Below are 26,960 nucleotides of genomic sequence, written 5' to 3'. Positions count from 1 at the left end.
GGTAACAGGCAGTGTAAGACGTCAGGGACGTTTATCTAATCAAATTCGTTATCAACGTATATTCCACGAGAGACGTTCTTAATTGTTGATGTCCAATGAGGCAAATGAAGTATCTCAGGTGTACGAGCGATGAAAATCACGAAAGTAATAAATTTCGTAAGATCATTCATGTAGTGGTCGTTACTCGGATTAGCGACATCTTGGGATATTATCATCACAATTTTCGTAGTCACTATTTTCTTCATTAACTCGTCTTTTCAAAGGGGAACTACTTTTACATTTGTAAAGAGCTTACAGAAATCAGTAACAGATAGCATTATAATCACTTTCTCCCTTAATGAAAATTTAGGCTAAGTCAACTAAGATTTTTTCAGTGTGCGGATTAATTGTGAACGCCAAGGAAGAAAATGTTTTCCTTTGTAAAGCTGTGCTGAAAACATGAAAGTAACTGAACAGTTTCTGTTTGGATGGCTGGCCTGTCAGTAACTGGATCTAATCTTAGAAATAAAACAAGACTAAAAGTTTTAATATAGTAAAACTTTATTCTAAGCTACAGCAATATGCATATATATAACTCTTACTGTACAACTGAAGCAAGTAGCAAGAGAAAATTAAACATAGTGTTATTGAACGCAGAATCAGTGAACGAGATTCTATTCAAAACAATTTAGACAACAGTGAAACCCGTCACACTTTCGAGCCGAAAGTGATCTGTTGCCGAAATATGAGAAGTGTCAGTGTGGTACAGAAGATCTCAAGCCATGTAGTAACATGACAGAACCTTCATCTTCATGGCGTAACTGTTTTCAGTCCCAAAGACCACACAGACACTTCAAAATTCCCTGTTTGACTACAGTTGCCTTGCAGAGAAAGAAACCTATACGTTACATAGGAATAACTACAAGGTGTGCCAAGCATAGTCCACTTACAAATAAATAAGTATAATAATCCCATTGTACTCTTCAGGAAACGCCACAAAATAAGTCAGCGCAGGAGACGTTTGGCTGGACAGTTCAATATCACTACGGTATACACTAAATTTTCACGATATATTGTCTCTGATCCGTTCTCAGCCACTCCGCGAAGATGTGTCCCTGCCTGCGGCAAGAGAAATGATGCGTTCAGAAGTCATAGGAGCTGGCTTCGTCTTCAGGTTTCCGAGCCTGGAACAGGAACCTGTAAATGACACCAGCGACGATGCCTCCTCCAAGAGGTCCAGCCCAGTAAACCTGCAAAAGAAGAATTATATCAGTATAGTATGAGGCTGGAAGAACACTTGACTACAGGTTTCAATGATCAGAACTGTTCACAAACATGAATGGTAACTTCCAATAAATATTTCTTTCATGCATGACACATTTGTATAATACATCTACTGCCGACGTATATCCTAATCAGTGAAGAAATTCTGCAGGTTATCAGATACTTATTTGATGGCAAATTGTTATGCTAAAGTTTTAGTTTTCAAGCCTTTAATTTCGGTGAACATGAGATGAGTGAGTTTTATTTATTTAACCTGATCTGATTAGGGCTGGCACCATACTAAATTTTTTACATCGTAACAAGAAATAACGTTTCATATGACAGAGTATTAAAATGATTTGAGTGTCTATTAATAAAGTTAATACAGGCAGTACTTATACTACTACTGCTGCAGCTGCTGCCACCAATAATGATGGCCATAATAACAACAATAATAATAGTGGCAGATATAAAAGGAATTTATAAATGTAAAAAATAGATATTTTCTGATACAACGAGTTCCGGGGAAAAGAAATTTAGGGAGCCTGCAGCAGCTAAGAATACTGGAAAACACTAAACAGTATAAAGCGTAACAGTGTGTGCTCTGATGAGGAAGCAATGGACAAATGGATAAAAACAAGTGGAATTATAAGAAAAAGGTATATTGTTACCCTTTCAATTATATTTTACATTAAACAACCATGGAAAGCATTGCTTACGAGCAGGCTGGAGACTGCTTTGTCGAGCGAAAGAAACAGTAATTTTTAGTCCAGCCAGTTTTTCATAGTCGTCTAACATTTGAAATTATAAATCGGTGTGAGGTAAAGCTTTCGCTGTGGCACAGAGAAATATGTTATCTGAGGAGAATTCAGAAGAATAAAGAGATTAAATAACACAATATTTCGTGTTCGGAAGTGAGATCTGTGTAAAGGTGAAAAGAAATACGTATGGTAATGGAATGTACCTAATGTATGGATGTTAAGAGATCTTTCGTCTTCCCTGCTACCGTCCTTACGCGCTCGTTCCATCCCATATCGCTTCAAAACCTTACGCCTAAATATTTTATCGAAGTCACCCTCAAGTAGCACACCACTAATACTGAATTCGAACGTTACAGGTCTGTTTTTCCTGTTCATCTGCATTAACTTGCATCTGATGGTATGGTAAGAATTTTTTTATTCTAGCGTGATGCAGCAGCTTCATTTTTTAGTATAAAACTGTGGAGTATTATATAGTGGTACAGAAATACATTTTTAGGAATTTTAATTTCAATAGTAAAAACATCTGTTTCCCTCTCCTACATGTGGATAACGTTACACGAAAGACATTACCTCAAACAGATTACATTCTAGACGATTGTCCGCAGTAACTTACGAACAAGAATATGTCAGTCGTCAAAAAACAGTTCAGGAAGAAGGAATCGTCAACTCACCTAGACACCTGGAAAGCCACGTACGTCACTGCGCGTCGTTATTTCCCAACAATTTCCGATATTATTTTGACAGTTATATAATATTGCATAGAAGGTCTTCTAGGTTAGGTTGGATTAGGTAATATTGCATAGAAGACCTTTATATATGAGCCACACTTGCCTAGAATTCTTCCAATAAACCAAAATCGATCTTTCGTCTTCCCTGCTACCGTCCACATGCGCTCGTTCCATCCCATATCGCTTCACAACCTTACGCCTAAACGTATTATCGAAGTTACCGTCAAGGAGCAACCCACTGATACTGAATTCGAACGTTAAATATTTGTTTTTCCTGTTCATCTGCATTAACTTGCATTTCTCTACATTTAGAGCAAGTTGCCATTCATCACTCCACATCCTAATGTAATCGTCGTAATACCTTCGGAATGAGATACTGCCATATTCATGTCAGTAAACCCGTTTCCGAAATTTCTTAACATGCTCTTTAGAGACTATAACAGTGTTCCTTCGGGTGTCTGCCAGTGCAATGAAGCACTCAGCCGGGCGGAGTGGCCGAGCGGTTGTAGGCGCTTCAGTCTGGAAACGCGCCACCGCTTCGGTAGTAGGTTCCAATCCTGCCTCGGGCATGGATGTGTGTGACGTCCTTAGGTTAGTTAAGTTTAAGTAGTTCTAAGTTCTAGGGGACTGATGACCTCAGATGTTAAGTCCCATAGTGCTCAGAGCCATTTGAACCATTTTGAAGCACTCAAGCGAGTCCATCAAACCTGTAACCACTCGTACTGCCATACTTTGTATGCGTGCATCGTAGTCCGCTACTCCAGCCTGATACGGTTCTCCACACTATGACGAAGACAATTTTGCAGATTAACTTCAGTTTCATGGCAATGACATATGAGCTGAACTTCACCAGGAGCCTAATCACTTCACACAGTCGTGAACTTCAGCTCTGTGACAGAACTGACTACCCCCGTCATTAGTGATCCTCTAATCGAAAGTCATTTAGACCTAGTTACCAATTTTTCCACCTATTTCATTAACACCTTTTTCCAACATGGACGCCCTTCAGTACTGGAACAGTGAAAGATGTTGACCATATTACCAGCGTTATCATTCTAAGGGGATTGTACACTGAAATCTAACACCACCTGGTGCTAATGATATGGTGTACGAAGTCAAATGAGCGTAATATGAAAATGACATCCCGTTGACGGCAGAAAGAACAGAAAAGATACCGCACATCCAGCAAGGACCGGCCTTATAAGAGTGGCCACAAAATCCTTAAAAACACGGATATAACAATTTGTGCTGATTGACCATGTGATTAAGACTTATTTTCGCGTAGGGGATTCGTGAATTCGACTAATGATGTGCACAAAGACGCACTCACACACACATACACACACACACACACACACACACACACAGACTGTGGCTCTACTGATGATATTCGGTGGCTTTATCGCAGCCTTAATGGCATGCGCACACGCACGCACGCACACACACACACACACACACACACACACGCACACACACACACACACACGCACACACACACACACACACATATATATATATGGAGTTACAAAAAGGTACGGCCAAACTTTCAGGAAACATTCCTCACACACAAAGAAAGAAATTATGTATGTGGACATGTGGCCGGAAACGCTTTATTACCATGTTAGAGCTCATTTTATTACTTCTCTTCAAATCACATTAATCATGGAATGGAAACACACAGCAACAGAACGTACCAGCGTGACTTCAAACACTTTGTTACAGGAAATGTTCAAAATGTCCTCTGTTAGCGAGGATACATACATCCACCCTCCGTCGCATGGAATCCCTTATGCGCTGATGCAGCCCTGGAGAATGGTGTATTGTATCACAGCCGTCCACAATACGAGCACGAAGAGTCTCTACATTTGGTACCGGGGTTGCGTAGACAAGAGCTTCCAAACGCCCCCATAAATGAAAGTCAAGAGGGTTGAGGTCAGGAGAGCGCGGAGGCCATGGAATTGGTCCGCCTCCACCAATCCATCGGTCACCGAATCTGTTGTTGAGAAGCGTACGAACACTTCGACTGAAATGTGCAGGAGCTCCATCGTGCATGAACCACATGTTGTGTCGTACTTGTAAAGGCACATGTTCTAGCAGCACAGGCAGAGTATCCCGTATGAAATCACGATAACGTGCTCCGTTGAGCGTAGGTGGAAGAACATACTGACAAAATTAAAATGAGCTCTAACATGGAAATTAAGCGTTTCCGGACTCATGTCCACATAACATCTTTTCTTTATTTGTGTGTGACGAATGTTTCCTGAAAGTTTGGCCGTACCTTTTTGTAACACCCTATATATATATATATATATATATATATATATATATATATATATATATATATATATATATATGCCTGATCAAAAAGTGGCCACGCGGGGTAGCCGCGCCGTCTAAGGCGTTTTGTCACGGCCCGCGCGGCTCCCCCCGTCGGAGGTTCGAGTCCTCCCTCGGGCATGTGTTTGTGTGTGTGTGTGTGTGTGTGTTGTCCAAAGCGTAAGTTAATTTAAGTAGATTAAGTAGTGTGTAAGCTTATTTAACGATTTCTCCCCGTTGAGTATAACATACTGAGTGCTATTTGCTAAGAAATATTGAACTCAGCCACTTCAAATGGTCCAAATGGCTCCAGGCACTATGGGACTTAACATCTGAGGTCATCAGTCCCCTAGACTTAGAACTACTTAAACCTAACTAACCTAAGGACATCACACACATCCATGCCCGAGGCAGGATTCGAACCTGCGACCGTAGCGGTCGCGCGGTTCCAGACTGAAGCGCATAGAACCGCTCGGCCACACCGGCCGGCGCCTCGGTTCCAGTGCAGGCCGTGTGTTAGTTAGAAGGAGGCCAGTCGAGGGCCTGCAACCAACCTGTAAGCGTGCTAGACGCACTGGATCTACATCTGGAGTTATGGTCTGCGGTGCGATTTCGTATTACAGCAGGAGCAATCTCTTGGTTATCCCTACGCACCCTGAGTGCATATTTGTACGTCAGTCTGTGATTCGACTGGTTGTGCTGTCATTCATGAACAGCATTCCATGGGGTATTTTCCAGCAGGATAACGCTCGTCCACATACCGCTGTTGTAACCCAATAGGCTCTATAGAGTGTCTACGTGTTGCCTTGGCCTGCTCGATCACCACATCTGCCTCTAATAGAGCACATATGGATCATCATCGGATGGCAAAGCGCCTCCAAAAACCAGCATTAGCCGTCCCGGTACTGACCGACCAAGTGCAACACAAACTGAAAAACTGACATCCAGCAGCTGTACAACATAATGCATGCATCTTTGCATGCTTGCATTCACCATCACGGTGGTTACACCCGTTATTGATGTAGCAGCAATGGCTTATCTAGTTCAAATGGTTCAAATGGCTCTGAGCACTATACGACTTCTGAGGTCATCAGTCACCTAGAAGTTAGAACTAATTAAACCTAACTAACCTAAGGACATCACACATATCCATGCCCGAGGCAGGATTCGAACCTGCGACCATAGCAGCAGCGCGGTTCCGGACTGAAGCGTCTAGAACCGCTCGGGCATAGCGGCCGGCATGGCTTTATCTCGCGCGTACATTAACCTGTGATCTAGTAATGTTAATCACTTAAATATGTTACCTAGACAAATGAATTCCCGAGATTTCTTTAGTCTGCATTAATAATTTTTTGGTGTTGCATTTTTTTCCGCCTGTGTACTTGTTTGCACTCAGCAATTTCTTCCGAAAAATGCAATAATTTTGTTAGAACACTATATTCTCCCCGATACGTGGTACACAGAATACACTAAACGCCAGATGCCTCCTCGGCATAATGCGCATTATCCGCCTGCAGTTCCTATGGCATGAAATGGTGTCGTAATGTAGGTGACTGGCGGAACGAGATAAAGCGATCTCTAGCAGGAAGGGGGCTGCATAGAGACAAAGCAGCGCTGCACGTGCGTGTCGTACTTGACCCAGTAAAACATGTTTGTCGCTCCCTATTCGCTTAGCTCCATTGACATACGAGGACAAGTCAAAACGAAATGTTTTCTCGTTTAGCCGGATGTCAACACTGATGGCAACATTATTCATAACCTCCACGACTTATTTCGCAATCAAATTCAGTTACATCACGCGGCAACCTAGGAGGACTTAGAGAAATGACACGAAATGTCGCGACCTTTTTACGAATAGTCCAGTAAGCGTAAATGAAAGTTTTAAGTGCACTGTTCCCCTTTTACGCTGTGAAGTGTGATGGGTGTACCGTCACCTGAAAGTAAAGGTGCACTTCCCCCCCTCCGCAACCGACTTAACTAACGCCCTGCTGTAGAATGGTGCTGGACTCCAAGGTGAGCCGGTTCGAATCCTGATAGTGGATGAAATTTTCACTGTGGAGGAGAGGAGGTGACGGAAAGTGTCTTGTGTCCACACTTTGCGCCAACATCCTGAATTAAATTCAAAACCTATCCATAGTCTCTCATGAAGCGAAGACCTGGGACACAGTTGATGGTGATCCGTCCATCGGATGCGGACGCTAAGCTCGGCGATCCTGCTTTCTGTCTTCACCATCACCATCACCATCATCATCATCGACAACAACAGAAACGCAAACAGAAGGGCACGCTATACACGCATCCATTACACTCACCTAACTCCACAAATGCACTTAAGACAAACATCTCACATATCCGCAAGGAAAGGGGCCACTGCGAGTGAAGAAAAAATTAATTTCCGACTATGCAGCTCAATCTATCCCTTGGGGTCAGCCATTGAATAATGACATACGACTTTACGTTTAATGGTCCATTAAAACGTAGCCTGGCACAACATGGATGCTGCTGAAGCAGTCTGCAGTAGTACAAGTGCAGTCTACCGCGACAGTAGTCATTCGTTGACCATACTGCTACGGATACCAAGCGGACTGACTGGATGTGGCAGTGATCAAGTCCGTTCCCAGAAGCCGTCTCATGAAAGAAGATCGTAATACAGTTGCTCCTTTAGATCGTCACATGAACGACAAAATGAAAAACGTTAATATATATGACTGCACAACTGAAATTCAACCAAACTCACTCATTCGAAGAAAGTCCACTGTACCCGAAGCGGATTACGTGAAATAACATTGCCCTTTGTAGGAACAGTTAATAATAGACCACAGGAGCAACGAATTGCCGTAAGGGATGCGAAAAAGGAGCAGGTCATTTCCATATTCAAGTGGGTTCGCCAGGGAGATGCGCATAAATACACCCCTGTACTGCTGCCGCTAATCTTTTGTAGAATAATGGAACACGTTTTACATTCGGATTTGTAATCTTTTTGAAGGTCGAAAATCTCTTCTGTAGGAATCAATTTATGCTCTGCAAGCTGCGATAGAGGGTAACTCATTTCATTCTGTCCGTCCCACGTGCGAGATGCCATAGTGCTGAAAGGTACTTGACTCGCATTCAGGAATACAAGAGTTAAAATCATCATCGGCTCATCAGTTTGTGTTCTGGCTGTGATGATCTCGTCGTCGACGGAACGTCAGAAATATAGTCCTTTTAGAATTCTTCATTGTGCCCATGAGATTCAGAGAAAAGAAAATATGGATTACCAGACTGACCCATTTTTCTTTGGTTTTCGGAGGGCATTTGGTATGGTTACGAACTGTCGTCTAGTTACGTGCTTATGAAATGTTAGACCACTTTACAGGCTGAGTTTGCCGGCCGCTGTGGCCGAGCAGTTCTAGGCGCCTCAGTCCGGAACCGAGCTGCTGCTACGGTTGCAGGTTCGAATCCTACCTCGGGCATGGATGTGTGTGATGTCGTTAGGTTAGTTAGGTTTAAGTAGTTCTAAGTCTAGGGGACTGATGACCTCAGAGTTAAGTCTCATAGTGCCTGGAGCCATTTGGACCATTTGAAGTGGATGAGTTCAATATTTCTTAGCAAATAGCACTCACTATGTTATACTCAACGGGGAGAAATCGTTAAATATGGTTTCCCAGGAGGGATGATCAGTAAGTATTCCGGGATGTGACAGGAACGATCATTCGAAGCACAAAAGTCTAGTAAATATGGGCTCCAAAATTCATACCTTAAGAGCTATGGGCACGTGTTCAGTAGAAGAGATGCCCATAGGTCTTAAGGTATGTAATTCATGTTTAATGAACATTTTTTTTCTTGTTTTGGTTCGTAGTACCACGTCTCAAATTTTGGAAAGCGAAGTGCTTGCAGTACAACAGATTTGTTTCGGAATATCGCAGATGAAGAAGCGATCCTAGCTCTTAAGGTATGCATTTTAGAGCCAATGTCTTGTAAACTTTTTTGCTTCCAATGATCGTTCCTATCATATTCCCGAATACTGACCATTCCTATGGCTGTAGCTTTCGCTATACCCATAGCGGGTTTTGTATGTCCGAAACTGTTAGCGATGTATACGATAGAAATGATGTGATGAATAACGTTGGCAGTTGCACTCAACAGAAGAATCGTAAGTAAATGTAATTCACCCATGCAGAAGGTAGCTTACGAGACTCTCGTTCGATTGAATCTTAAGTACTGAGATTTAGTCTGAGTCCCTTAACTTTAATAGTAATAGAGGAGATATAGCAGATTCAAACAAGAGCTCTTCGTTCCATCCCGGGGTTGGTTCAGACAGCCCGAGAGTGTCACAGAGTATAACTCTAGAGACATATATTACAAGAGAGACATTGCACATAACGGAATGATTTAATGTTGTAATTCTGAGGACGAACGCTACAAGAAGAGACAAGCAACGCATCACTTCCTCCTACTTTATCGCACGAGATGACAAAACTGTAAAGAAAATAAATTCGAGCTAGTACGGAAGCTTACCGACAGGAGGTCTGAAACACGAAATTCACTAGTAATGTTGGTAGAGTAGGGGAATAATAGTGCCACACAACATATCCGCTAAGGTGACTTCCAGAGTATGATTGTCGATGAAGATGTGCTCGAACGTGTTTACACGTTAAACTAATAGGACCATTAGTGTTGTAAATAATAGAACAAATCATGTTCTTAGTTGTACACAGACTACTATGTCTACTACAAGTAGGCCTATACTCTGTAAATCAATAACATGCTCCTAGAATGAGATTTTCACTCTGCAGCGGAGTGTGCGCTGATATGAAACTTCCTGGCAGATTAAAACTGTGTGCCCGACCGAGACTCGATCTCGGGACCTCCCGAGTTCGAGTCTCGGTCGGGCACACAGTTTTAATCTGCCAGGAAGTTTCTTAACATGCTCCTAGTTTGAAAAAATGGTTCAAACGGCTCTGAGCACTATGAGACTTAACATCTGAGGTCATCAGTCCCCTAGAACTTAGAACTACTTAAACCTAACTAACCTAAGGACATCACACACATCCATGCCCGAGGCAGGATTCGAACCTGCGACCGTAGCGGTCACGCGGTTCCAGACTGGAGCGCCTAGAACCGCACGGCCACACCGGCCGGCTCCTAGTTTGATTTCATCTTCGCATTATGTACGGAAGCCGTGTAATACTTATAAATTCGTCCCCGAAAATTTGTTTTATAATTATGTCGATATAATAGGTATCTTTCTTCAAGTGAACATATAATTTTACGATGAGGGCATCTGCAGCTTGGATGCATAACAGAAATATTTCAAATTTTCTAAAAAAACTATTAAAGTTGCATTATGACCGTTGCTCACAGCGAGATTGAATGCCACCTGATGGCGCTGCGAGCACGTGACGCGGTATGGAAACTATACAGGGTGGACGTTAATAAAGCCGACAAACTTCAGGGACGGTTTCATGACTGAAGATTGAGGAAAACAGATCCTATGAACATGTGTCCAGAAATTGACAGTGTGCGTGCAACGACAACAAATCGTCCCGGAACACAGCACAGAGCTGCATCGCAACCACGACACAACGAATGTTCAAAGTGGTCTCCAAGGGATGCAGTGCACACGTTCACACGTCGAATTATTGATTGCCTCACACTTTCTCAGGTTCCAGCCTCTCCCCGAATAGCGTCACAGGCGTCGTGAAAACGCTGTTGAAGGAACCGGTTCAGCATACACAGCGTTTCTCAGATGCCCTTAAAGATAAAAATCCAGGGGTTTTAAGTCCTGTGATGTAGCAGAGCATGGTACAGGGCCTCCGCGTCCTGTCCAACGTCCGGGAGAGATGTTGGTGAGGTCTCGGCGAACCGTAATGCGGAAGTAGGGTGGTGCTCCGCCATGCAGAAACCATATAACCTGTCGTATTGCCGAAGGCACATTCTCAAGCAGCCCATGCAGAGTATTCTGAGGAAGTCCAGGTACGTTCCTCCGTCGAGGCATTGTAGAATAATATTCGGACCAATTACTTAGTGCCCACGAGTCCCTGCCCACACACTGATGCTGAACTGATGCTGATGAGACTCCTCGCCATTCGCCGAGGATTGTCTGTAATTCACAGATGACGATTATACGGTTTGATGATGCCAGTTTTGGTAAAGGTTGTTTCGTCGGTAAAGAGGACTGACAACATAGAACCAATAACTGTGATAATGCAGCCGGCCGGAATGGCCGTGCGGTTCCAGGCGCTACAGTCTGAAACCGCGCGACCACTACGGTCGCACGTTCGAATCCAGCCTCGGGCATGGATGTGTGTGATATGTTAATTAGGTTTAAGTAGTTCTAAGTTCTAGGTGACTGATGACCTCAGAAGTTAAGTCCCATAGTGCTCAGAGCCATTTTTTTGTGATAATGCATAAAGAATCGACAAAATCTTTTCTGTAGAGGGAAATCTGCTGCTGATAACCCTCACACTCGTTGCAGGCTGTCATGCAGGATACACATAATCGTGCTTTGCCTTACACCATGTTCGAGGGCCACTTTCCTGGAGCTTGTACGAGGTTCGTCTGAATATCCTGTGGAACTGGGTCCTCCAAATCTGGTGTACGGACAGTCCGCCGCCCCCCGACGCGTTCGTCTGTTTGAAAGAACACATGATCATACAAACGCCCAAAAAGGATGTGTGATGTATCTGTGCCTGTGATGGTAGTTGTTTTGGTGTAGCCGTGCTGTCTCTCGATCGTTTGCTTAGCCGTAGACAAACACCATCTCGACCTGTTCTCGACATGAATACTCAACCATTCTGTTGCCTACAGAACGCTGCGTCAATCACGCAGCCTGCTACACACAAGGAGCACACGACACGAAGTCAAAGGAACTTTCATTCGTCAGCGCCATCTATCGTGGCAACGATGCATTTCCGGACATACGTTCAGCGGACCTTCTTTCCTGCATTTCCAGTCAGGAATCCGTCCCTGCACTTTGACGGTATTATTAATGTTCACCCTGTGCAAGCGGGGCGGAGACGAATGGGAAGTCATCCTAACAGCTATACGGACCGTAAATGGGGAAATCCGGAGACATAAGCGACTAAGACAAAGGTCAGATTGTTATAACCCGGCGCCATGGAACGATCATCACGGAAACGGCGGACGCTGCCGGCTGTGCGCTTCCTACTGCCGTATCGAAGGAAAGTTATTGAAGGGCGGTGGAACAACGAGTAGCCAACAAGGAGTTGGGTGTCACGATTCATCAGAGAACGTTGAGGTCAGTTTCTTATCTGCCCTATAAAATATAATAGGCGGCCATCTGCGACATTTCTGACGACAGGGTACAGCGCTGGAGTAGGAGCAAATGTTTCTGAGCACACCGTTCAGTGCACAATGCTAAAGCTGAGGCTACGCAGGATACGACGCCTGCGTGTTTCCTAGTTGACCCAACGATATGATCATTTACTATCTCAGTGGACACGGTATCATCGCGATCGATGATGTCCCATTTGTGCTCGACAGGAGACAGATCTGGTGATCGAGCGGGCCAAGGTAACATGTAGACTCTCTGTAAAGCATGTTGGATTATAACAGAGGTTTGTGGACGAGCGTTATCCTGTTGGAAAACGCGCCCTGGAGTACTGGTCATGAATGCAGCGCAACAGGTCTAATCACCTGATTGACTTACAAATTTGCAGTCAGGGTCTCATTGCGACCGTATATTCCGGCGACCATCGCTGCCAACAATCACGTGCAGTGGCTACATTACTGCCAAGTCTTCCTGGAATATAGCAGAAGTAACATCCAACTTTTCGTAGCTCTATTACGTGACATCGATCAAACACAGTGTCGATAATAGCGTCTTTGTTGCCTTAAAGGCATTCTTGGCTAACAACAACTCACCGCGTCCAATCTCGAAGGTAAGGAACGTTCATGATTGTTACAACGTGTGTTTAATGCAAACATGATTTGCATCCTCATACGACAGTAGCAGCGCCCGTCTTTTGTGACTGGCGTGAAATTTGAATAAATATCATCTTTCAGATGTAGGAACACGCCTACCAACATCCCGTTGTGTCTCACAACTTCTTCTTGGTCTTGCGACATTTTTCTGTCGGAGTATTTGCAGAGTGTAGGCGATTGTACAGTGTAATGTGATGTTTGTCTTGTATTATAGTGATGATAAGAGAAGGGACGGGGTTAAATCTTGTGCCATCTCATAGCCTGCTCCTTTCGAATAGCAACAAAGGGGCAACCGACCTTAACGTCCCCATCAGACGGACGGATCACCATCAAAAGTGTCACACGAGAAATTGCGGAGGGGCTTGGTATTTAATGCGGGACATTGGTGAACAAAAATATCACACCAGTACCTCTTCTCCCTTCGCCTACCAGAATCTGATATCGAAAATTTCTTCTACCACCGGGATTCGAACCAGCTTTCCTCCGAGTCGAGCCCAACCACACGGACGTGCATTAGCGACCTCAGTTACGGAGGAGGGATTGAACAGTGATTCAAAGAAAACGTGTCACCTGGTTGGGCGAATCATGTTTCTTGTCACACGAGCCGGCCGCTGTGGCCAAGCGGTTCTAGGCGCTTCAGTCCAGAACCGCACTGCTGCTACGGTCGCAGGTTCGAATAATGCCTCGGGCATGGATGTGTGTGATATCCTTAGGTTAATTAGGTTTAAGTAGTTCTAAGTCTAGGGGACTGATGGCCTCAGATGTTAAGTCCCATAGTGCTTAGAGCCATTTGAACCATTTTGCCACACGAGGTCGATGATCGCACCCGAATACTCTGTCATCCAGGCGAAATTCTGCCCAAATCAAGCTCCGCTCCATGAACAAAAGCTAGCAGGAGCAGTATTATGATATGGGGGATATTTACCTTGGTTTCAATATGATGTGGGGGCAATTGAAGACACCATGACGGATGTGGACTGTGTGAACATGACTGCAGAATCACTTGTATCCGTTCATACTTGATGTCTTTTCAGATGGCGAAGGCAACTTGCAGCAGGGTAACTGTCCGTGTCACAAGTCCGGAATCGTTTCAGTGGTTTGAGGAACATGATAGTGAACTCACGTTAATCATCAGTCAGCTGATCTGTCCGTGATGTAATACATCTTGGACGCTTTCGGGTGCCAGCTCTGCGAATACGAAGCACCGGTCTGTAATTTACGGGGACTGCGTTTCCTGTGCGTAGGCATCTCGTGCAACACACCTCCGAAAACTTACCAACCAGTTGTCGAATCCACATCACGCAGAATGGCAGCTGTGTTGCGTGCCAAAGGTGGACCAACATGCTATTAAGCTAATTATTTTAGATCACTGGTGTAAACTACCTGTTTTGTAGACAGTTTTCTGTTTCCCAATATCCAACCAATAAACCGCAGCCTGCTATTTGCTTAAAATAATACTGAATACATGTGCTAGTTATAATCCATATCTCCATACGTCGCTACTTTCACGTTTGTGAATTGCGTTACTTGGAATTATCCATTTCATCAAGCTGACAATCTATTACGAAGCGAGTGAATTCTGCTTCAAAGCACTTCCTCATAGACAACAGTGTCAATTGCGAAAAGTCTGTCATGACAACCTAGGTTAACCGCTAAGTGGTTAATGTGCAGCGTAAAAAGTATTAGTGATACTGGAAACTGATGTCTGCTGCACGTTTAGTAGCAGAACAGCGCAGAACCGAAACATGCTGCGTGGTTTGCACAGTTCGTTTGTTTGAGTAGCAGTGGAGACGTTTCCTTTTACAATTTTGAAATGAATTTCCGTGTTCACTCTCAAAGTACGCAGCGGCATCATTCACAGAAGCATAACAGTTGGTTTTTATGTATCTAGATGTTTCCTCCTACTCGTTATATCCATTGTGAATGACGAACTGTAACTGTTATTTAAATTAGATTTTTATGAATGTGATTTATTCATAGATACATGGAGTCTGGGCAATGTGTACAGGGTGGTCAGAAAATGTCTGAAACTCTTTTAGGGATGTTGCAGGGCAGGTTGCACTGAGACATTAAGAATTAGTTAGCTAACCGGGGCCTCGCGCACTCACATTCAAGCGGCCTGCCAGAACGGTGTTGCTCAACGAGTACTTTGTTTGGTTAGCTGAAACTTGAATTTGTGCGGGCGACGACCTGATTGGTTAACTTCAATGATAAATAACTGGGAAACGGCGCAACGCGTCGAATTTTTAATTTGTCAGTACTACCTGCCCCGCAACATCCCTAAAAGCGTTTCAAACATTTTCTGACCATCCTGTATATCTTAAAATATAACTGTCTTTTCGTTCCATAAACATGTCATTAACTTATACCTAAATTTCCGTTATTTCCTCCAGCGCCACAACCCTGGCACATAACTGCAAATGACCCAAAAAATGGTTCAAATGGCTCTAAGCACTATGGGACTTAACATCTGAGGTCATCAGTCCCCTAGAATTAGAACTACTTAAACCTAGCTAAGGACATCACACACAACCATGCCCGAGGCAGGATTCGATGATGATGATGATGTTTGGTTTGTGGGGCGCTCAACTGCGTGGTTATCAGCGCCCGTACAATTACCCAATCTTTGCTCAGTCCAATTTCGCCACTTTCCTGGATGATGATGAAATGATGAGGACAACACAAAAACCCAGTCATCTCGAGGCAGGTGAAAATCCCTGACCCCGCCGGGAATCGAACCCGGGACCGCAGGATTCGATCCGGCGACCGTATCAGCAGCGCGGTTCCGGTCTGAAGCGCCTAGAACCACGCTGCTGGTACGGTCGCATGTTCGAATCCTGCCTCGGGCATGGATGTGTGTGGTGTCGTTAGGTTTAAGTAGTTCTAAGTCAAGGGCACTGATGACCTCAGATGTTAAGTCTCATAGTGCTTAGAGCCATTTGAACCTTTTTTTTTGTTTAAAATGATCCAGAAATGTAAATAATGCTCGTGTCACCGCCTCTAAAACTAGTTAATGGTTCTATAAATCTTAAGAAACTCAAAAAGCGACTAGTTGAATATTATACCTACATAATCCGCCCAGTTTCCGTCTGTTTCTCAAGGGATACTCGGATACCTCTATCAGTCACATCTGGCAATGAAAAAACGGCTAACGTCTTAAGATAACTACAATTGGGTTTCACTTTTGCGTATAACTGCCCCCGGAAGACACCACATGACATTAGAAAGCTTAACGTCAAACGGATTAAAAACCACTTTCATGAATTCCAATAACAAATCTTTGCAAGTATAGCTCTTTCGGATGTGACAGTAGCCTGATGTTGGACTGTATGGTGTAATAAAACGGGTTATAGAGATATCAAATGCACTAACCGATCTTGAATAGTCTGAAATGACTGATTCACAGACTATAGAATAAAAACCCAGAAGTGCACTACCAAATAGCTACACAAAAATGTATAAAAGTCAACATATATAGGCAGTTTATATAATTACTATGATTGTTATGGACTTTTTAAAAAGATAGGCACTTATAAATAGTTGTACTCTTGTCGTGATGTAGGCTCCAAATATGATTTTGCATAAATAGATCGACATACGATAGTATTTTATTTGCTACATTTTTGTCATAAGTAAATAAAAAATGGTTCAAATGGCTCTGAGCACTATGGGACTTAACTGCTGAGGTCATCAGTCCCCTAGAACTTAGAACTACTTAAACCTAACTAACCTAAGGACATCACACACATCCATGCCCGAGGCAGGATTCGAACCAGCGACCGTAGCGGTCGCGCGGTTCCAGACTGAAGCGCCTAGAACCGCTCGGCCACTCAGGCCGGCCATAAGTAAATCTTTGTTCTTGTTCAGTACGAGTATGGAGTACGAGTTATGTATGGGTTGCGTTAGCATGGAGGTTGAACTTAATTGTACTGTGAAGTGAAATAACCTAAAATAGATCTATTCCACAACAGAAACTAAACCAATGTTCATAGCATTTACGAAAGTGTGCCGGTCGTTGTGGCCGAGCGGTTCTAGGCGCTTCGGTCTGGAACCACGTGACAGCTACGGTCGCAGGTTCGAATCCTGCCTCGGGTATGGATGTGTGTAATGTCCTTAGGTTAGTTAGGTTTCAGAAGTTCTAAGTTCTAAGGGACTGATGACCTCGGATGTTGAGCTCCATAGTGCTCAAAAATGGCTGAGCACTATGCGACTTAACTTCTGAGGTCATCATCAGTCGCCTAGAACTTAGAACTACTTAAACCTAACTAACCTAAGGACATCACACACATCCATGTCCGAGGCAGGATTCCAACCTGCGACCGTAGCGGTCGTTCGGTTCCAGACTGTAGCGCCCAGAACCGCACGGCCACTCCGGGCGGCCCATAGTGCTCAGAGCCATTTTGAACCATTTATGAAAATGAAGCCTAGCATTTCAGAATCAACCATGGACATGTATTACGAGCTTACAACTTTCGACAACAACGAAGAACAATAACACACGAGTACTATTAAAACTGTTTACTTAAATGATGCCGTTGCTACCTCTCTCTGCAGTGCGTCACTATCTCAGCGTGCCACGTACTGTGAAATTGTGACCAGTCGCCCAAACTTCAACTTGCTTCTGAGTTAATGAATCTACTTCATGTTATAGAAGAGTGGTGACGGTTACAGTGGGAACGCGAACGCAGGTATACTCGTCGTCAACATTCCGATCGACCACATCTGACTAACACAAGGGATGGCCGACGAATAGTGGACCAAGTACGTCGCAACTCCTCTTCACCTGCGCCTGCCGACCGGGAACAAATAATGGACTCGCTTTAGCATTATGTGTCACGCCGCACTAAGTGCAGGCTCTCGTTAAACTTTTGGAGTAGTGCTTGACTGGGAAGCATGGAATGTTGGTGAACGTCGTCGCCATGTGTTCAGTGATGAACATAATATTCATGCAAGCGGTACTTCTCATGTCTAGCACAAATGCAGTAAACCTACACCAGGTATTAAGTTGGATTTTCGAATGGACGGAGGTAGTGGGGATTTCTGGGATTCAAGTGCGTAAGGCTTTTAGCGAAAAAAAATATTTTTGTATGTTTCTAAGATTACATGAATAAACTTTCACTTAAAGTGAACATTTTAGAAAATTAACAAGTGATTCGATATGCTATCACAACGTAGTAGTTCAAGATTCAGATATACTTTTGAAACTGCGATTGCCTTATTAGATTACATTTCAAATACTTCAGCTAAAAGTGTGAAGAAAATGTTTTGGTTGTTTTATATATTTCATTATAAATACGTGATACGCCCCTGCTACTTGTCTGATCCACGAAGTGCAGACTTTAAAAGGTGTACATTTGTTTAAGGGTCGTTCTCATATGACTGGCCTGGTAAATTTAATGCCATACAAAGGCATTGGCATACCACGAATTGGACCATATCAAGTCAAGTCCTCTCATTCAACTCTAAACCGGTCATGTAGGTATCATTCTATGAGGCCTTTCACCTAACACTATTTCATCTGGAAGGAATTATAGACAATGAATTTTATTTCAGACAACGTGCAAAAAGACGAAAGAAATAGGCTGCCATGAGGTTGTATTCGTATATGGACTTGAAAATGTGAAATCATTCATTTCACGAACTAACGCCTGCCACGTAAAGGTTAAGGATGGTCGTAGTTTGACAGGTGGAAGATTACTCTTCACGACTAATTATCAGGAAGTTAATTGGCAAATTTTCGTCAGTTCGACAACATTGTTCTGTTATCTTCTCTAAAGCATGGAGAACGTCACTAAACAATGAAAAATATGTCCGTAACTTTGGATGAGAATCTCAGCTGGGAAGAAAATAATGTCGCTACGTGTAGGTTGATTTCCGCTTGCCTCTATGTTGTTGTTGTTGTTGCTGCTGTTATTGTTTTTTTGTTGTTGTTGTTGTCTTAGGTCCAAAGACTAGTTTGATGCTATCCTCCACGCAAATCTAACCTGTGAAAGCTTCTTCATATGTGCGTAACTGCTGCAATCAACATCCGTTTGAAACTGCTTACTGTTTTGAAGCATTATTCTCCCTTTACAGTTATTACGCTCCGTCATTGCACAGTTTCCAAGTTGAAGATTGTGATGTAAGTTTGTGCAAGAATTATTTCTGTGTACCTCCACTATTTTGGTGTAGTCCCATACTGCACGACTAGCAAAAGCCCTATACGGTTAGAGCTTACGTGTGTCACCCCTACAACATCCGTCTCTTTGACCATGTCAGTACATCATACGCCCAGTTAACATCATGGCGCTCAGACAAGTTACCTAACTACCATATGGTATGTCTACTTCACCTGCTGTTTAGTGCGCATGCACCTCATATCAGAAATGAAGTACCTATTATGTCATCATAATCGCAACACACGATCTCACTTATCTAGTACTCCAGCTGAGCTCATCGATAAAACAGTTCTTTCTCTGTTGCTACTGTTCACCTCTGGAATTTGCTGCCTTGCACTCTGCTCACAATACAATGGTTTATTGAGTTTAATAAGCATCTGAAGCATTCTTTTTGTCAAAGTCAAATTTTCCTTAAAAGTTAACATACAGGTTGGTCAGAAACAGCCTGAAAAGCTTGTAGGGATGTAGCACGGTAGATTGTGCTGAAAAATAATTGTTAAGAAAAAATTCGATATTTTTCGCCGTTTCCGGGATAATTAGCATTGAAGTTAGCCGATGAGGCCGTTAAACGCCCAAACTGAGGCGGCCCACCAGATACAATCTGTGTAAGTTGTTCTCTTAGTGTTGATGACTGTGCACGAGACTGCGCAGACTTTGGCTGGGGTTCGATTCTTACTACCGTCGCATGTCATATTTTTCCATCGCTCTCTTGTTCGGTTTTAGGAAACCAAACACAGAACACGTTTGCCGACACCGTCTCTGGCGGGGCGCTTGAATTTGCGCACGCAACGGCCTGATCGGCTAACTTCAATGCTATTTACGAGGGTAATCCCAATAGTAAGGTCTCCTATTTTTTATAGGTATAGAACTCTGTGTGTCAGTTGGTCACACTGTTATGAAGAGTGATTTACGCACTGTGTGTAAACATGCACACGCCGCGCTAAGGCGCTCAGTCTTGGCTTGGCAGTCGTTGAGAATGGAGCTCACGTTGGATGTTACCGACAAGTGCGAATTGCGCGCATTTATTCGGTTTTTGAACGCAAAGGGCACTGCACCGATTGAAATCCATCGCCAATTGACGGAAGTGTATGGTGAGTCGTGCATAGATGTCAAAAATGTTCGTAAATGGTGTAGAGAGTTTGCAGTTGGTCGGATCGAAATTCACGACGAACAAAGGAGCGAGAGACCGTCAATTTCTGAGGAGACGGTGTTGAAGGTTGAGCAAAGCATGCGCTAAGATCGGCGGATCACCGTGGATGATCTCTAACAGGTGCTGTGGGACCCTGAAAAAACTCAAACGGGCAATTCAGAACCGGAGAATATGAATGATGAGCAAGTGCGTACACATTCTTCATGACAACGCTCGCCCACACATCGCTCGGTAAGCCGTTGCTCTCCTGCAACAGTTTCAGTGGAACATAATCACCCACCCACCCTATAGTCCTGACTTGGCGCCCAGTGACTATCACCTGTTCCCTAAGTTAAAAGAACATTTGGCCGGAAAAGCGATTTAGCTCCGACGACAAGGTGAAAGAAGAGGTTCATGACTTTCTGGACAGCATGGCGGCAAGCTGGTATGACATGGGCATACAAAAAGTGCGACAGCGTCCACAAAAATGCATCGACAGAAATGGTGATTATGTCGTAAAATAGCTAAATGTTCAAAGTGTAAACTGATATAAACCATTGCCGAAATAAACAGGCCTACGTACTTACAAAAAAATAGGAGGCATTACTTTTGGGATTACCCTCGTATCTCGGAAACGATGCAAAGTATCGATTTTTTTTCTTAACAGTTATTCATCAGCACAGCCTTCTCTGCAACACCCTTACAGCTTTTCTGACTGGTTCTGGCCACCCTGTATATGGCCAGTTGTTTCTGACAAGCAGTAAATATTTTCATTTTCTGTCAGTTACACTCCTCTTCCTCTTCGTTTGTCAGCCATCCACGTTAGTTGCTTTATTTGTGTTCTATAAAGTTCCTCTTCTGCCCCTCTCCCACCCCGTTTCCACTTCCATTCCTACCAGTGCTCACAGTTTAAACCAATCTGACTGTAATTTATCTTTGTTCTACTTTTAACGAACGAATATAATGTGTGTTTTACCCCTTATGTAACTGCTATTGTTCCCATTATTTATGTCAAGTTATTTCCAAGTGTTGGATTCCACATAAGAAATAAGACCTCTTATTACATGTGTGTCGTGATAAATGTTATGCAAAACATATAGGATGCCTGGTTAGATGCTGGAGAGAGCCAGATGGTTCTCAATTTCCCAAGATAAAAATGTGAATAAATAGAAATAAATATACATGGTTTCTTCTTGAGCTGTGGTACATGGTGGTTTTCTTTTTCAAAACCTTTATTTCATCGTACTCTTGACTACTAGTACCTACGAAAAATTCCCCAAAAGGAGAGGAAGGTAGACAGCGAAGTCATTAGAGGCGGGTACGTACTAAGTTGGAAGAATGCTGTAGGCAGCTCTCGAACATCGCGTGGTTAAGTATTCATCGTAGCTTTCAACGTATTTGATTTACGGAAACAATGGAAAATCTTAATCAACATGGAAGGAGTCTTGCTCACTAACTTTCCTTTCATTAACTACTGCACACATGTGTCACTTCAGTTAATGGACATGCATTAAATCTGAAAGACTCTAAAACTGGTTCCAGTAAGAATTAGATATAATAAACGTTGTCCTTCAAGACAAACTTTTAACGAAATGAAATGATCGTATGGCACGGATGGCCGGGACGACTAGTGTATCGATGATGGAATGATCATGAGAAGAACAAAACATCCAGTCCCCGAGGGGAGAAAAGCTCCTGCCAAGAATCTAACCCGGGCCAGGAGTAAATCAGTTAGACATGCTGACCACTCTGCTAAGGAGGCAGACACTAACGTTTAATTATTCTGATGAAACCAATTATAACAATAAAAATTTCGACGAGATATTACGGAATATTTCTAGGCTTCCTATACAGCTTCAGTTTAACAGTTGCAGCACGTCGCCGTATGTTTAGTCACAATTCACATTATTTCCACTTTTATTCTCTCACTCTGCGATGTAAGGTAATTAAAATTGGCAACTTTGTGACAGTTCTACTACACCACTGAATGAATATTACCAGCGTTATGGAAATTTTCAAACTAAGGCCCACATTGTAACTCTACAACGAATACTACTTTTAAAGTGGCGACATATTTCACTGCAGGTCTTTTGCCCTCTCTCAGACGTTCCAAGCCTTTATGCTTACGCCCTGAGATGCAGCCACATGACGCCACGAGAAGATAGTTTCTTTCTCTGTACATTCCCAATGCTGCTGCCAAAGCGGTTTATAGAGAATTGGGAAAACAGCTATTTCTTCAAAAGTTTCACGTCAGCTCTCCCTAGCTCACTAATGTTTCAGATTTATGACAGGCGTGTTCTTCACAAACAGATTTCACTTCAGATATACTCATCTACGAAAAGCTGCGCTGCAGATTTATCTTTTCTAATATTATGGTGCTATAAGCGGAATGGAAATCTAGCAGAAGTGGTGTTAAATGAAGTAAGCGGCCTAATATCCCATAGATAACAGCTAGCACCCAGTTAACTCTTCTGTCAGTGACAGATAAGTCACCAAGCAAGTGTTGAGATTGCTGGAAGAGGTTTTGTCTAAGCTCCACTTGTAAGTTCTTCTCACTGGACGGAATAATAAACAGCCCCTGGTACTCCAAGTGGAACTGCAGCCGGCAGGGACTGCAGCCAGCACGTAGTACTTGAATAATGATGACAAAACCAGCGGCTGTATTTGAATCCATCGTCGTTTATTCTTTTTTAAAGATGCCACATGGTGACGAAACTGATAGCATGTTTTTTAAAAAAATAAACGACGTTAGATTCAAATACAGCCGCTGGTTTTGTCATCGTTATTCAAGAATAATAAACAGTTCTGCTGTCACACTGATGTAATTTTAGCTCCTTTCCATCTTCTTGATTTATGTGCACAAGGAAATGAGGCACATTTCAGCGTCTCAGCTCAGAAATGACAGTCCATTTTTAGTCTCAACAGTGTGATATATTCGATTTTAAAGTAAATATAAAGTCACTGTCGAAATACAATTATCCTAACACAAAGTATAGTAAGTGATAACCTAACAGCATTTATATTGTTGTAACCAGAACTATTTTTCAATTACAAATTTTGTTTCCAAATGAACGTCTCAGCAACGAACCTGAATGTCTTCACTTATAAGACCTTACAAGATAATTGCATTCATAGGAAAATATTAAAAACGTAATTACAAACTACTTTGAAGGAAATAGACTATGTTACTGTAATTATTGCATAATTATGCCTAAAAATTAAAATTAGGAGTATGTGAAATCCGAAAATGACTACCAGCACTGCTGGGAGGCTTCATCTGTGGTAGTTAACAATTACATGCTTCTGAATGAATGTTCGATGTCAGTGAACTTAGGCGGCAGCGATGCGCACTTTTGTCTTTGATTGGGCTATCGATCATTACTGTTGGGTATTCTAAACTAACGAAATTATTCGGGTTCAGGAACAGCGTTCCGTATTTTCCCTGTAATATAGTTGTTCAATTAAACTGTGTGTTCCCTCATCTCTCTCTCTCTCTCTCTCTCTCTCTCTCTAGGCTTCGACACTCCCTATATGTCGTTCTTATAGTTCTTTATACATTCGACTTACCTCTTCACGAAGGAGAATAATATTGACTATACCACTCTTCAGTTCGCTCTGACAAGGGAATCTCCCATTCGCACCCCCTCTGCGTGGTCAGGGTGTTGGACTGCAAAGCGGGCGATACGTGTTCAAACCTCCCTCACCCCCCCTTTTTTTCGCAAAATTATGAATTTCCCATCCTGTCATTGACGTATCTGTTCTCATTTTGTAGTCTTGGCAGTTGTTATACTATACGTTCGTTCCCGTAGAATATGAGTCATTTCGTAAGAATGTATTACCGTCGCAAGTATATATGATGAATAGTGAAAGCAGGCGAGATAGTGCATAGACTGAACTATGTTACAACAAAGGAATTCTAGAGTCAAAACTTCCAAATTGGAACGCAAAGGTCATAACATATGGTACTTGTGTAGAAAAAATAGGATTTATGTACGTCTGCAGGTCGTCTCCTTACCTCTCGCTGTTGCAAACGGACGTTACACCACGACACAGACAGAAATTTGAATACAGCGAACAGATACGTCGATGACGGGACGGACAGTTCACAATTTTGTGAAAAAAAGGGCACCAGGGAGGTTTAAACACTGATCTCTCTCTTCACAGCCCAACGTCGTGACCACATGACGCCGTGGCTACTCAAATCTGCACGATGTTGCATATCTTGAGTTTGGACCTTTCAATGTTTCTATTTTGCTTTTTTTTTTTTTTACAGTTCACTATACCTTCTTCCTGTCTTCATGCGTGATCTGTGTTCAATTTTTGACCGACTATCCATTGGGTCATTTTACCAATAAATCTGTGGAGGGAGGGGGGGGGGGGAATTTCCCTTGTGAGTAACCTGACGCTCTGTCTCTCACTCCAGTAAAACACGGCTCAGTGCTGTGTCGTGTATACCCCGGTTCGTCGATCTGTACAATGTTTCATTATCGCTTTTCGTTCTTTTTCTTATTTTCCAAGAGCTTAGTTCTAGGATTAGGAAACAGGAGAAATACGTTTTCCACAAGTGTATACGTACCCAATGGTTGTCCCAGTAGCTGGTGATGACTGCCGGGCCGAACGTCCGCGCTGGGTTCATGCTGGCGCCGGTGTACTGGATCTGCAAACAAAACACACTCATGTCAACACGCCGCTCATGCTTGTCAGGATTGTCACATGTTTATCGCTCTGTTTAGCGTAGCTTCGAGCAGAAACTATGCACTTTTCTCTTTAACAGAACACCGGGATCTAAATGCAAAACAAGAACCACGGAATTGGTCTTGTAAGCGCTAAATTACGTCATTCACGTTTCCTTAGATCCATCTTCCTGTGGAATTCAGAATGTTGGCTGTTATTTACACACACAAATTTTTGTGTATTTACTATTCCAAAGTATAAAAAATACGAAACAGCTTATAAACAATTTGCAGTATGTAATCATACCGCCAATCACACGTATGATCACATGTGACGCCAGTAACATGTATGCTAATATACCTATTGTTCAGATGCAAAGTATTGTAGCCGAGAATCTGAGTACCTTTTTGAAGAGATCATCTAAGAAGGTGGAAGAAATGCTGGCTGTATTAAAAATTGTTTTACCTTTTAATTATTTTAAATTCTGGGATGATTTTTATTCACAACAAGAAGGCTTAGCCATGAACTCTCCACTCGCCTATTGCTTGGCAAGTATTTTTATGACCAACTTTGAGCAAGAATTAATGACAAAATTCCCTCAAGATGCTACAAGGTTAATCTAATGGAATAGATAAGTTAATGATGTTTTTGTATTCTATTAAGATAAGAACGTTGTAAGTGACCAGTTTCTTCGGGGTCTAAACAGTTTGAACCAACGGATACAGTTCACTGGGCAGTGCACTCAGAATGACCTTTACCGTTTTTGAACTTTCAAGTTACCGTAAAAAAATGCGAATATGGGCTTCGATATTTACCGAAAGCCAACCACGACAGATCTTGTTATACACAGGCAGACATGTCACCCAATGAAATATAAATCAGCAGCAAACCGAACCATGTTAAATGGTATGTAAGAAGTGCTCCTTACAAGAGAAGCTCAAGTGGCTGAATATGAGGTTATACAGTATATAGCGTACAAAATGGTTACGATCCAGAATTTGTTAACGTAAGTATATTGAAAGAGAGAAATCTTCCTTTCCATACCGGATTAGAGGCAGCTTTTATAACGCTTAGACCAGCCGAGCAGACAAAGTAAGGCTATATTTTCTGTAGAATACCATATCTGGATGCAATATCCGAAAAAACTGGCAGACGTATGAAATCCAAAAACATTATTCCAGTGCATTTTACATTTTCAGATGTAGGCAGAAAACTCAGACACAGGGAAAAAGCTTTGATGAATAAATATAATTGAGTGGGTGTATACTGCACTACATGCAATCATTGTCCTAAGAAATATATAGGACAAACGGGTAGGTCATTTCGGCGAAGATTTCAGGAACACCTTAACTAAAATAACACGCGATTTGCTTAACAGCGCACTTGCGCACTGAGGGCCACAGCATCACAAGCCCTTCATAAAATTTAAAAATACTTCAGAAAAAAGAAAAAAGCCATATTTTGAATATATCAGAGAATGTGGAAACTTTTAGCCATAAAAAGAAACGCACAATTCACGTGGAATAACCAACTGGAATTAAAACAGCGTAGCACTCTGGCTAATTTCGATAGTTTCTATGATTACGTATTAGAATGTAATAAAATTCCGTATTATGCTCGCTTGTAGAAGTAGCGACCCAGCGCTCCTATTCATCAGTATATGACGTCACACTGTCCACATGGATAGCTTCCGTTCCGCCAGCCAGTTAGTCTCTCTTTGTCGTTCGTGCGGGCTGTTTTTGCCTGTCCTGCGCTGACGTGCCCTGCTGTCATACTGGCAAGACACTGTCACCTGATACTTTCCACAAGGAAATTTCCATGTGCCGCGACTAATCATGTTAGCACTGACAATTCTTTATCGCCAGTCTGGCCTCGTTTAAAAAAAAAAAAAATTAGCGTCCGCTCATTATAAGATATTTTCTTTTTTCTTTTCAGATGCAGGCAAATTTTAAAGAATGGAACATGTCTGTTTTATCTTTCGCTCGCCATAGTATCGACGACATTCTCTGAATAGTAAATTCTGACT

At 42.6% G+C, this 26,960-nt stretch overlaps 1 protein-coding gene across 1 annotated transcript in view; it reads right to left on the bottom strand.

Annotated features, from left to right (window-relative positions):
* Positions 1 to 522: 522 nt before the first annotated feature.
* LOC126184828 (aquaporin AQPAn.G) overlaps positions 523 to 26,960 on the bottom strand; it is a 163,783-nt gene continuing 137,345 nt past the window's right edge. Inside the window, exons 5-6 of the mRNA XM_049927414.1 lie at positions 24,837 to 24,917; positions 523 to 1,229 (exon numbers count right to left, since the gene is read on the bottom strand). Coding sequence (XP_049783371.1) covers positions 1,122 to 1,229; positions 24,837 to 24,917 — 189 coding nt within the window. The 3' untranslated portion in view covers positions 523 to 1,121. The remainder of the gene's footprint in view (positions 1,230 to 24,836; positions 24,918 to 26,960) is intronic.

The sequence above is a fragment of the Schistocerca cancellata genome, chromosome 4 (assembly GCF_023864275.1).
Source record: "Schistocerca cancellata isolate TAMUIC-IGC-003103 chromosome 4, iqSchCanc2.1, whole genome shotgun sequence".
NCBI lineage: Eukaryota > Metazoa > Arthropoda > Insecta > Orthoptera > Acrididae > Schistocerca > Schistocerca cancellata.
This window is presented reverse-complemented; position numbering and strand designations above follow the sequence as displayed.